This window comes from Heterodontus francisci, chromosome 5 (genome assembly GCF_036365525.1).
Source record: "Heterodontus francisci isolate sHetFra1 chromosome 5, sHetFra1.hap1, whole genome shotgun sequence".
Lineage (NCBI taxonomy): Eukaryota > Metazoa > Chordata > Chondrichthyes > Heterodontiformes > Heterodontidae > Heterodontus > Heterodontus francisci.
The window spans coordinates 128,662,032-128,675,929 of NC_090375.1; the positions used below are offsets into that span (position 1 = coordinate 128,662,032).

At 41.7% G+C, this 13,898-nt stretch overlaps 1 protein-coding gene across 7 annotated transcripts in view; it reads left to right on the forward strand.

Moving 5' to 3' along the window:
* LOC137370043 (polyamine-modulated factor 1-binding protein 1-like) overlaps positions 1-13,898 on the forward strand; it is a 719,669-nt gene that overhangs the window by 659,474 nt on the left and 46,297 nt on the right. For 6 of the 7 annotated variants that reach the window (XM_068032077.1, XM_068032078.1, XM_068032080.1 and 3 more), the window contains 2 exons: positions 8,200-8,293; positions 9,390-9,460. In XM_068032077.1, coding sequence (XP_067888178.1) covers positions 8,200-8,293; positions 9,390-9,460 — 165 coding nt within the window. Of the gene's footprint in view, positions 1-8,199; positions 8,294-9,389; positions 9,461-13,898 lie in introns of those variants that run through there. The other variant, XR_010975068.1, reaches the window with a different exon arrangement.

Below are 13,898 nucleotides of genomic sequence, written 5' to 3' on the forward strand. Positions count from 1 at the left end.
TTTGGTACCAATGATATAGGTAAAAAAAGGGATGAGGCCCTGCAGGCTGAGTTTAGGGAGTTAGGAAAGAGATTAACAAGCAGGACCTCAAAGGTACTAATCTCCGGATTACTCCCAAGGCCACGTGCTAGTGAGTATAGAAATAGGAAAATACACCAGATGAATGTGTGGCTAGAGAGATGGTGCAGGAGGGAGGGCTTCAGATTTCTGGGGCATTGGGACCGATTCTGGAGAAGGTGGTACCTGTACAAGCTGGATGCTCTACACCTGAACAGGACCGGGACGAATAATCTTGCAGGAAGGTTTGCTAGTGCTGTTGGGGATGGTTTAAACTAGATTGGCAGGAGTTGGGGACTTGAGGGCAGTTTCAGATAGGACAATTTCAGGGCAGGGAATGACAGGCAGAAAATTAGTGAGTGACTCTGAAAGAGAGATGAAGCAAAGGTTAGAAAATGTGCAGTACAGGAATTTGGCAGTGTTAAAAGGTATTTATTTAAATACAAGGAGTAAAGCAAATAAAGCTGATGAGCTGAGGGCACAGATAGACACATGGCGGCATGATATCATTGCTATAACAGAAACTTGGCTTAATGAGGGGCAAAAACAGCAGCTCAACATCCCTGGATATAGAGTTTTCAGACAGGATAGAGAGGGGGATAAAAAGGAGGGGGTGTAGCATTATTGGTTAAAGAATCAATTGCAGCTGTGAGAGAGGATGATATGCTAAATGAATCATCAAATGAGGCCATATGGGTGGAGCTCAGAAATAAAAAAGGGGCAATCACACTATTAGGAGTGTACTGTAGACCCCAAAATAGTGAGAGGGAGATAGAAGAACAAATAAGTACGCAAATTTCTGAGTGCAAAAACAATAGGGAAATAGTAGTTGGGGATTTCAACTACCTAAATATCAACTGGGATACAAACAGTGTGAAGGGCACAGAGGGCACAGAATTCTTGAACTGCATTCAAGAGAATTATTTTAGCCAGCACATAGCAAGCCCAACAAAAGGGGAGCAATTCTAGATTTAGTCTTAGGAAATGAAGCTGGACAAGTGGATGAAGTCGCAGTGGGTGACCATTTTGGAGATAGTGACCATAATACAGCATTATTATTATAGAAAAGGATAAGGATCCAACAGGAGTAAAAGTTCTAAATTGGAGGAAGGCAAATTTTATGAAGCTGAGCGGCAATCTGGCAAAAGTGGACTCGTTACAGCTACTTGAAGGAAAATCAGTGGCAAATCAGTGGGAGGCATTCAAAAGTGAGATGCTACGGGCACAGTGTAGACATGTCCCCACAAAGAAAAAGGGTGGTACTGCCAAATCTGGAGCATACAGGGTAAGATAAAGCAGAAAAAGAAAGCTTATGACAGTCACTAAAAACTTATTACTTTAGAAAGCCTAGCATAGTATAGAAAGTGCAGGGATGAAGTAAAAAAGGGAATTAGGAAAGCAAAGAGAGGACATGAAAAAAAAGGCAGGTAAAATCAAGGAAAGCCCAAAGATGTTTTATCAGTACATTAAGAGCAAGAGGATAACTAAGGAAAGGGTAGGGCCCATCAGAGTTGTACAAGGTAATTTATGCGTGGATACAGAAGATGTGGACAGGGTTCTTAATGAGTACTTTGTATCTGTCTTCACAAAGGAGAGGGATGATGCAGACATTGTAGTAAAAGAGGAGGAGTGTGAAGCATTAGATACAATAGGCATAATGAGAGAGGAAGTACTTGAGGGTCTGACATCCTTGAAAGTGGATAAATCACCAGAGCTGGATGGATTCTATTCCAGGCTGTTAAAGGAAGCCAGGGAGGAAATGGCAGATGTTCTGAGGATCATCTTCAAATCCTCACTAGATACAGGCAAGGTACCAGAGGATTGGAGGCATGCAAACATTGTACCATTATTTAGAAAGGGTGCGAGGGATAGATCAAAGGTCAGTCTGACCTCGGTGGTGGGCAAATTATGAGAATCAATTCTGAGAGATAGGATAAACTGTCACTTCGAAAGATATGAATTAATCATGGAGAGTTAACATGGATTGAAGGGAAGATCATAAGATCATAAGAACTAGGAGCAGGAGTAGGCCGTCCGGCCCCTCGAGCCTGCTCCGCCATTCAATAAGATCATGGCTGATCTTTTCGTGGACTCAGATCCACTTACCCGTGCTCCCACCGTATCCCTTAACTCCTTTATTGTTCAAAAAGATATCTACCTTAGCTTTAAAGACGTTTACTGAAGAAGCGTCAACTACTTCACTGGGCAAAGAATTCCATAGATTAACAACCCTCTGGGTGAAGAAGTTCCTCCTTAATTCAGTCCTAAATCTGCCCCCTCTAATCTTGAGGCTATGCCCGCTTGTCCTAGCTTCACCTGCCAGTGGAAACATCCTCTCTACTTGTATCTTATCTATTCCCTTCATGATGTTATATGTTTCTATAAGATCCCCCCTCATTCTTCTGAACTCCAATGAATATAATCCCAATCTACTCAGTCTCTCCTCATAAGCCAACCCCCTCAACTCCGGAATCAACCTAGTGAACCTCCTCTGCACCCTCTCCAGTGCCAGTATATCCTTTCTCAAGTAAGCAGACCAAAACTGCACACAGTACTCCAGGTGCGGCCTCACCGGTACCTTATACAGCTGCAACATAACCACTCTGCTTTTAAACTCAATCCCTTTAGCAATGAAGGACAAAATTCCATTTGCCTTCCTAATTACTTGCTGTACCTGCAGACCAACCTTCTGCGATTCATGCACAAGGATACCTAGGTCCCTCTGCATAGCAGCATGCTGCAACTTTTTACCATTCAAGTAATAATCCTTTTTACTGTTACTCCTACCGAAATGAATGACTTCACATTTATTAACATTGTATTCCATCTGCCAGACCTTTGCCCACTCACTCAATGTATCTATGTTCCTCTGCAAAGTTTCACAGTCATCTGCACACTTTGCTCTGCCACTCATCTTAGTGGCATCTGCAAACTTTGACACCCTACACGTGGTCCCGAACTCCAAATCATCTATATAAATTGTAAATAATTGCGGTCCCAACACCGATCCCTGTGTCTTATTAACTTCGTTGAATTTTTTGAGAAAGTAACAAGGAGGATTGATGAGGGTAGTGCAGTGGATGTTGTCTACCTGGATTTTAGTAAGACATTTGACAAAGTCCCACATGGCAGACTGGTCAGAAAAGTAAAAGCCCATGGAATACAGTGGAATGTGGCAAGTTGGATCCAAAATTGTCTCAATGACAATAAACAAAGGGTAATGGTTGACAGATGTTTTTGCAAATGGAAGGTGGTTTCCAGTGGCATTCCACAGAGCTCAGTGTTGGGTCTATTGCTGTTTGTGGTATATATTAATGATTTGGACTTAAATGTGGGAGGCATGATTGGGAACTTTGCAGATGACACAAAAATTGGCCATGTAGTTGATAGTGACGAGGATAGCTGTAGACTCGAGAATTATATCAATTGATTGGTTGAGTGGGCGGAAAAGAGGCAAATGGAATTCAGTCCGGAGAAGTGTGAGGTAATGCATTTGAGGAGGGAAAACAAAGTGAGGGAATACATAATAAACGGGAGGATATTGAGAGGGGTAGAGGAAAAGAGACCTTGGAGTGCATGTCCACAGGTCCCTGAAGGTGGCAGGACAGGTAGATAAAGCAGTGAAGAAGGCATATGGAATACTTTCCTTTATTGGCTGAGGTATAGAGTACAAAAGCAGGGATGTAATGCTGCAACTGTATAAAACGCTGGTTAGGCCACAGCTGGAGTATTGCATCACCACATTACAGGAAGGACATAATTGCTCTGGAGAGAGTACAGAGGAGATTTAAAGAATGTTGCCAGGGCTTGAAAATTGCAGCTATGAGGAAAGATTGGATAGGCTAGGATTGTTTTCCATAGAACAGAGGAAGTTGAGGAGTGACTTAATTGAGGTGTACAAAATTATGAGGGGCCTAGATAGACCGGAAGGACCCATTTCCCCTAGCAATGAGGTAAGTTACCAGGGGCCACAAATTTAAGGTTATTGGTAGAAGGATTAGAGGGGACATGAGGAGAAACCTTTTCACCCAGAGGGTGGTGTGTGTATAGAATTCACTGCCCGGATCGCTGGTGGAGACAGAAACCCTCAACTCATTTAAAAGGTACCTGGACCTACACCTGAAGTGCTGTAACCTGCAAAGATGCAGACCAGGTGCTGGAAGGTGGGATTAGATTGGGCGGCTAGTTTTTTCAGCCGACGCAGACATGGTGGGCTGAATGGCCTCTTTCTGTGCTGTAACTTTTCTATGGTTTTATGGTGTATGTTTCACCAGCTTCTCTCTGGTCAGAGAGAACACAATGAACTCCCCTCTCCTGGCATAAAGAACATCTGTCACTTCTCTGATGCAGCAGTGGACAGCGAACTGAGGGATATTACAGATTTTGCATGATCCAACCTGGAAGGATTTTGACACAAAAAAATTTAGGTCAGTGGTCACCTTCACAGCCTTGGGCAGCTGCGTCCTTGTCCTGCTCTGAGGTGGCAGAGCTCTGTGAGCACCTCCTTTGTAAAACAAGGACAATGGGCACATTGCTCCTGGCTTAGGTAAAAGAAATGCTCCCAGAAGATTTTTGATGGATAAGGCCTCCTGTTGAGACCCTTTCTCCCATTCCTCCTCCCTCTGTAAACAGCTTGTCATCTTCTGTACCGTCTCTGTTCAATCTCCCTCCAAAGCTGCAGACCCAGGGGGATGGTATCTACAGCACCCATAATTGGGAGCAAGTGGTCTGGCCAGAACCTTTCAAGTCAGAATCAAAGCCTTCTCCATGCGCAAACGCTTTAAGGTAATAATTGAGAAGGACATCAGTATGACCAAGACATGTCAATAGATTGGAGAAAAGTCAATTTTGAGGGGCTAAGAAGAGAATTTGGGAAAATAAAATGGACAACAATATTGGCAAACCAAATGTAGAAAAACAATGGAAAATATTTAAAACAATGCTCAACAGAAGCCAGGAAAAATAGAACTGCTAAAAAACAAGAACAAACTAAACACTAATGAGACACAATGGATGCATAAAGACATAAAGAAAAAATAAAGGTAAGGAAAGAGGCATACACTAAGTACATGGACAGCAGGGGAGAACATGACAAGGAAGAATACAAAGAGATTAGGAAAGAAGTCAATATAATTAGGAAGGCAAAGAGGAACAACAAACAATTAGGAAGGCATATAGTACGTTAGCCTTTATTCCAAGGGTGTTGGAGCATAAGAGTAAGTGGCTACAACATTGGGCTCAGTAGCCCCTGTAGTTTCAGCACTATAGGTGCCATTTTGATACCAAAATGGCTTCAACAGTGCACACACACACGCACACACACACACACACACTTGCAGCTTGGCCTGCGTCAAATGTCATCTTGGTGAGTGTGTTAGTGTGGCGTGAGGAGTATGGGGCGGAAGTATGCAGAGTAGGCAGATTTGACATCAGATTGCTGCGTGTAACACTAATTTGATGCCAGTGCTGCCTCGGGGTTCCAGCTTAACACCCTCTCTTAATCTTGCACAGCTGAACATGCATTCAGCAGCAGGAAGGTCCCAGTCAAGCAATGTCTTGATTTTAAATTTCCCATCCTTGCTTTCAAATCCCTCTATGGCCTTACACCTCCCTGTCTCTGTAATCTGCTCCAGCTCCATATCCTCCAAGTACCTGTGCTCGTCTAATTCTGACCTCTTGTGCATCCCTGATTTTAATCACTCCACCATTGGTGGCCATGCCTTCAGTTGCCGAGGCTCCAAGCTTTGCAATACCCTCTCTACACCTCTCCATCTTGCTTTCCTTCTTTAAGACACTCCTTAAAACCTACCTCTTTGACCAAGCTTTTGGTCATCTGACCTTGAGGGCTGGATTTTGTTCTCCCCCAGGCAATGTGTTCCGTGGCGGGGGGTGAGGGGGCCTGAGGATGCCGCCTGAGAGGGCCGCCACGCACCCCGATGCCGGGAGGACCCATGGCCTCGTGGCGGGCCCCTCGCCGCCTGGCAGTGGGACCCCAATTTGAATATTTAAATAAATTAAAATGAATGAATTAATGAAACTCACGTCGCCGCCGGTGGCCGACACTCCTGCACCTTCGGATCCCTGTCCGGGGAAACGAGGCGCCACACTGATGGGGAGGAGTGAGGAGGGATGTTTATCAGTGCGGGGGGTTGGGGGGAACTGGGAAAATTAACATCATGGGTGCAGGGGATGGTGGGAAGGGTTAGATTGAAAGTTTTTGCATTTTGGTGGGCGGGAGGTGGGGGGAAGTTCAGATTGTAAAGTTAAGTGTTTTTGGGGGGGAAGGGCAAATAATAAATGTAATTGTTATTGGAGGTGGTGGGAGAGGGGCAAAAGAAATGTATTTATTTATTTTTATTCACTTCACCTTTAAATATTTAAATTTCCCAGTAGGGCTGACAGCTCTTTAAAAATAGCGTCAGCGTCTGCGCATTGGCTGCTGATGCCATTGCTGGGGATGGACACCCTGCCCCCTCCATGTGATTGGGAGGGGCAGCCCACCCCGGCTATTTAAATGAGCCGCTGCATGGAAATCGGCGGCGGGCACATAAAATTTAACCCAATGTCTCCTTTTGTGTCTCGGTGTTATACTTTGTTTTATAATGCTCCTGTAAAGCATCTTGGGATGTTTTATTACATTGAAGGCACTATGTAAATATAGGTTGTTGTTGTTGTTATTGCTTAGATGTTCCCCTAATTTTACTTCTCTTATTGGCTCTGTTTCATTCCCCATTGCTAGATCTAGTAGTGAATCCTTCCTGGTTGGACTTCTTACAAACTGGGTTAGAAGGGAGTCCTGTGCACATTATAGGAACCCCATGCCCTTATCTCCTTTATCTATCTCTTCTGACCAATATATTTGGGGTAGTTGAAATCCCCCATGATTATCATTCTATGTTTTTACTCATTTCCCTAATTTATCTGCATATTTCTTCCTCCCCTTCCATTATTATGTGCTCTGTAGTCTACCCTACTATTTTGATTGATTCTTAATTTTCATTGATCTCTGTCCACGTGGATTCTATTTCTGTGTTACTGATGGCTGTGTCACTTATTTCTACCTCCATTCTGTTATCTCTAAAAAGTACTGCTCCACCTTCCTTTTCTCCCCTCCTTTCCTAAATATCTTGAATCCTGAAATGTTGAATTCCCAATCCTGATTTTTCTGTCGCTTCGTCTCAGTAATCCCTACAGTATTTGGTTCCTCACAACATATTATTGCCTCCAGTTTCCCTGTTTTATTATGGACACTGTGCTTTGCTGAAAAGATAGTTTAACCCATTTTTAATAGCAGTTCTCACTTTATTTTTAACCATCTTTTTACATTCCTGTTCTATAGCTCTATTTATTCCCTGGCCATTTATGTCCTCTATTAATTTCGTCTTTCTTATGCCCCCTTTTCATTTTTTTGTTTATATTTAGCCTTGTTTCATTTCTTGTAGATCCCTCCCCCACCTTATTAGTATAAAACCTTTACCACCTCCCTATTTATCCATTTTGCTAGGATACTGGTCCCATTCTGGTCTAGGTTTAAGTATCTTAATTCTTTATCTTTGATCTTTATCTCAGTCTGTATTTATTTCTAAGCAATTACCTTTCAGTCTGTTTTAAGACCTATTCTGTTTGTTTTTTTAACACAATAACTTGCACTAAGTGCTAAAACACTGAACAAAATTGTGAGTACTACCTCAAGCTTACACAAACCACTACAAGTATTAAAGCCAAAATGAATCACTTCCTTCCTTCTTTGCACTGAATTCCCCTACTCTCACCAAATTCTAAACTTCTCACTTTGTTCATGATCCACTCAGTAATGTTGTGCTCTGGAGTTATGCTCTGTGCTGCAGCTTACTGGAGGGTTTCCCTGAAATTGTTTCTCCTTCTGTATTGTACGTGCCCAGAAGTAATGAACCTTGCTGTTTTCACTTATCTAAGTTATTCTTGTAAATAAATAATAATAATATGAACTATTTGGTAATTGAGATGGCATTTAGGCCTAAGAGTTCATTCATCAGATCAAAAGGGAAAAATTCAATGGTGAAGTACTTGATAGTTTCAGTGAAGAAATTGCTCCTGATTAAATCATTGTGATGCAACCATTTAAAAAGACTACATTGTCAAAATCAGAATATTGTTTCATAGACGTTTACAGGAAACGATTGAAGCTTTGAATCAAGAATTGAAGAAGGTGAGAGCTGAGTTAGAAAAAAAGAAAAATGAAACAGAACAAATATGGGTATGTAAAATCAACCCAATTGTTTACATTGTGTAGTTTTCTTATATACAGTGATACTTGCAATTGTTTTTGCAGTACTAAATAATAATCTATATTATTGCTGAGAAAAGAGACATGCTGTCGGAGCGTTTTGACTTGCACTCATCAGGACAAATTCAAAAGGGAGCAACCATTTATACTCCATGAGAAAAGGGTATTGATTGGTTGGCAAGTTGACTCTGAATGGTCCAGGCGTTGCTGTGGAGAATGCACCAGGAAACTATTGTCCCTCAGGCTTTTGTTAATTCAAAAAAGGCGCAATGCTTGAATATGTTCCTTTTGCCTGCAGAGGACAGGTGTCTGCGTATGAATATATGTAGCTTCTAGCAAGCGTAAGTGAGCAACATTGTGAGCCTGACTGATAATTTTCAGTTGGATGTTAGTGTAATGTCTTAGCATACTCAGGATTGTTCGGTAACTGCTGTCCAATCGCAGAATCGCATCTAACATTAGACAATTTGTTCTGAGTTTTGCAAGTAGGGGCTGGTTGAGTACGGTCAGTACTCTGCCTATTGCAAACAGCCGAAGGGACGTGCTGTTTGATACGATCCACCAGTCGTTGGGATGGACAGCCTATGGACCTGGCATCGCACCGGCACTGGAATTTATATACCACATTGCTCATTTGTGTGGTGGGCAGAACATCTTTTTGGCTTGACGGCAGCATCCTGTTAGTGGAAAATACCATCGTAGCGATGTGAAAGGGCTAGCTTCACCTGTTGCTGAAAATTCTGAGATACCTTACCCTTCGAGGGTAATTTGAAGTGGACTGGGATAATCTATATTATCCCATGTGCACTTCTCATAATATGTTCAATCCTGTTCAAATTCATAAGCCAAAGCAGCATGAGTTATTAGCACCTCCAATGTATTTTTATTTTCAATGAATAAGCATAGCTATTGCTTAACTAGTTCCAGTTGCAAGACATAGATAGTTAGGAAATGCCATTTTTACTAAATGCTTTAATAAAAATTCTTCTTTGAGAAATAACATGCACAGTACTTGATAAGCTATGGTAATCTGAATATTTAATGTATGCTACCTTCTATTAAATAGGCATTACAGAGTCATTCTGCCAATCAGCAGATACTGCTCAATCAGCTCAGAGGTCATCTAGAAGATCAAGAGTAAGTAGTTATCTCATATCTGCATTTGAATATCTTCTACTGCATTTCAGCTGTTCAACTGAGATCCTTTTTAGCATGATGACAATTTCACTGCATACAGTGAGCTTCAGCAAATCACCTCTGTTTTGGAAACCACCAACATGAATCAGGAAAATTCTGTTTAATATTTCTAAAATATCATAATTGCAACGTATTCATTCAAAATCAAAACATTTGAAAGGGGTTATATCATTTTATTGTGATTGTAGAGAAGATATGCTTTGCAATAATTAAAAAATAAACGTGCAAAGACCTACAGTCGTCCACAACTGGAATACCTGCTTTCCTATTACACTTTGAATAATAAGTACGGTTTCATAGACTTTTGTAAAACAAACACTTTTCTGTGTTCATGGCTTTGAAATAAAATATTACAACATAGAAAATGAATGCTTTTAGATGGAGAAATTCTGAAAACATTATTTGAATATAGCATTTGATTGACTTCTTAGAAATCATGAACATTTTATAAGACTCTCACCAACAGTGATGCCTTTGGTGCTAAAATTATGTTATTTTTTGTAAAGAAAAAATATTTCATAGAGTAGTATTTTAAACAATTCAGTCTTTTCTTATAGCACTCTTAGGTTGAGATTTTCTACACTTAGCTCGATTATTTTCTAAGTCTAGAAAATCCCATGCTGTAATAATTGAGGGTTGTGACCATTTCCGGGCCTCTATCCTGCTCGTGCCAATAGCGCGCTTGTTGAGTCGATCTTCCCAGAGGCGGTCAATTAAGAAGCTGTCTCCGGGAGCCCTGTTCAAATAGGGACAGCAACCAGGTTCCAGCATCAGGAGGTGTATTCAGTGCAGCCTGTGGATATGGTTGCCGGGTGCCATCATAGTGCGGGCACTGCTGAGCGGCTAGCAACAGAAGTGGCAGCAACGCAAATGGAGATGCCTTCAGTAGGAGGGGAGCAGCTGCCATTGCAGCAAGTACAGCAATAGCGGAGGCATCAGTCTCCATGAAATGGCTGCAATGGCATGCCTTCTGCTTGGAGATACCTGAGCATTGAGAATTACTGCTGGCAAATGTATAAAAGGTGGCAAATGTATAAAAGGCCTCAAATGTTTCGCAGCTTGGCCCTCCCACTGTGAAGCCACCTCCAATGCATTGCCGGGCCTCTGACACTATTGGACCTGATGATTGTCAAAACTACTCTGGATATGTAAAAAGGAAGAAGTTAGCAAAAGTAAACGTGGGTCCCTTGGAGACAGTGACAGTGGAAATGATAATAGGGAATAAGGAAATGATAGAGACATTAAATGAATACTTCCTACCTGTCTTCATGGTAGCAGATACAAAAAAAATTCCAGAAATAGTAGGGAACCAAAGGTCTAGTGAGAAAGATGAATTTAAAGAAACTAATACTGTTAAAGAAAAATAATTAAATTAATTGGACTAAAAGCTGACAAATCCCCTGGACCTGATGGCCTACATCTTAGGGTTTTAGAAGAGTTGGAAACAGAGATAGCAGATTCATTGGTTTTAATCTTCCAGAATTCCGTAGATTTGAGAATGATTCCTGTAGATTGGAAAGTAGCAAACGTAAACCTGCTATTTACGAAAGGAAGGAATTATGGGGCAGTTAACCTGACATCAGGAGTGAAAATGCTAGGATCTATTATTAGGGAGGTAGTAATGAGCAGTGTAGATAAGGGGGAACTAGTGGATAGGTGTATTTGGATTTTCAAAAGGCATTCAATAAGGTGCCGCACAAGAGGGTGTTGCGCACAATTAGGGTTCTTATTTAAAGGGTACAGGTTGACAACAGCCAAGTCTTAGGCTCTGCAAGTATGAGTAGGGTACTGCTGGAGTTTAACAAGCTTAAATTTTGCAACTTTCCATAATCAAGTACTGGTAAACTTCATGCTGCTTGTCTAGGTAGGGTCACCCTAATATTTGGACATTGGCTTGCAGAATTATCTGGAGCTGTGTGCAAGAAATTCCAGGGTTGACCCGTCCAGTCTCTTTAATGGACCTAGGCTGGTTGTCTAATTGTCAACATTGCTTTGGGGTATTTTGAATCTGACTGGCTCAAGTTTTGAGTTAACGAGGCTGCCAGTTCAGATCAGTTATCATCTGCTCCTGTAAACATTTTGAGCGGTCTTACATTTGTGAGGGTTAACTACCCTAAATCTCCTTGTATGATAATGTTATCTGAGGGTATAATACTGAGATACATGAAATGCCTTCCCTGATAAGGACACCTCACCACAGGCTAACAGTAGAGACTGCTTCTCTTCTGCTACTCCAGATTCATCTGCTGAAGACTCTGTTTCATCCAAAACCATTTGCAATGAATAAATGCCAGTGTCTCACCCATGCTAGCATGAGGTGAATTTCTGATGACAAAAGCCAGTGAAACCCAATCATCGAGCGATTGAGCATCTGACTCAGTGTGGCACCCTCTATAGGAGATCTGTGGCCTGTGTGAGCAAACAAGAAATAACCGAATCACAGAAATGTTACAGCGCAGAAGGAGGCCATTTGGCCCATGTGTCTGCACCAGCTCTCTGAAAGAGCAATTCACTTAGTGCCATTCCCCCATCTTCTCCCCACAGCCCTGCACATTCTTCCATTTCATATAACAGTCTAATTCCCTTTTGACTGCTTGAGTTGAACCTGCCTCCACCACACTCTCAGGCAGCGCATTCCAAACCTTAACCACTCGCTGCGTGAAAAAGGTTTTCCTCATGTTGCTTTTGCTTTTCTTACCTATTACTTTAAAATCTGTGTCCTCTCATTCTCGATCTTCTTACAAGTGGGAACAGCTTCTCTCTATCTACTTTGCCGAGAACCTTCATGATTTTGAATACCTCTATCAAATCACCTCTCTTCTCCAAGGAAAACAGTCCCAACTTCTCCAATCTATCTTCATAACTGAAGTTCTTCATCCCTGGAACCATTCTCGTGAATCTTTTCTGCACTCTCTCCAATGCCCTCACATCTTTCTTAAAGTGTGGAGCCCAGAACTGGATGCAGTACTCCAGCTGAGGCTGAACTAGTGTCTTATACAAGCTCAACATAACTTCCTTGCTCTTGTACTCTATACCCCTATTAATAAAGCCCAGGATACTGCATGCTTTATTAACCGCTCTCTCAATCCGTCCTGCCACCTTCAATGACTTAAGCACATATGCACCAAGGTCCTTCTGCTCCTGCACCCCCTTTAGAATTGTACTCTTTATTTTATATTATCTTTTCTTGTTCTTCCTACCAAAATGAATCACTTCACATTTCTCTGCATTGAACTTCATCTGTCACCTATCCACCCATTCCACCAACTTGTCTATGTCCTTTTGCAGTTCTACAACATCCTCCACACAGTTCACAATGCTTCCAAGTTTTGTATTATCCGCAAACTTTGAAATTGTACACCAAGGTCTAGGTCATTAATGTACATCAGGAAAAGCAAGGGTCTCAACACTGACCCCTGGGGAACTGCACTACAAACCTCCCTCCAGCCTGAAAATCATCCACTAACCACTCTTTGTTTCCTGTTACTCAGCAAATTCCGTATCCATATTAATACCGTCCCTTTTAGTCCATGAGCTATAACTTTCCTTTGTATCTAACACCTTTTGAAAGTCCATGTACGCCACATCGACCCTCCCTGTTACCTCCTCAAAAAACTCCAGCAAGTTAAGCAAACATGATTTTGTGTGAAGAACTCCATGCTGGCTTTCTTTAATTAACCTGCATTTGTCCATATGACTACTAATTTTGATCGGAATTATTCTTTCTAAAGTCTCTCCATCAATGAGGTTAAACTGACTGGCCTATAGGGCTTATCTTTACACCCTTTTTTGAACAAGGGTGTAACGTTTCAATTCTCCAGTCCTCTGGCACCACCCTCAAGTCTAAGGAAGACTGAAAAATTATGGCCAGTGCTTCCACGATTTCCTCCCTCAGTATCCTTGAATGCATCTCATCTGCTCCTGGGACTTTATCCACTTTAAGTACTGACAGCCTATTTAGTTCGTCCTCCTTATCAATTTTAAACCCTTGTAGTGTCTGAATTACCTCCTCTTTCAAAATTGCCTGGATTGCATCTTCTTGCTTGGTAAAGATAGATACAAAATTGTAATTTAATACCTCAGTTATGCCCTCTGCTTCCATGCATAAATCCCCTTTTTAGTCCCTAATCAGCCCAACTTCTCCTTTTACCACCCTTTTACTATTTATATGTCTATAGAAAACTTCGGGATTCCCTTTAATGTTAGTTGCCAGTCTCTTTTCATGCTCTCACTTTGCTTCTCTTATTTGCTTTTTGACCTCCCCTCTGAATCTTCTATATTCAGCCAGATTCTCAGTAGTATTTTCTACCTGGCATCTGTCATTAGCACACTTTTTCTTCTTTATCTTAATCTCTACCTCTTTTGTCATCCAGGGAGC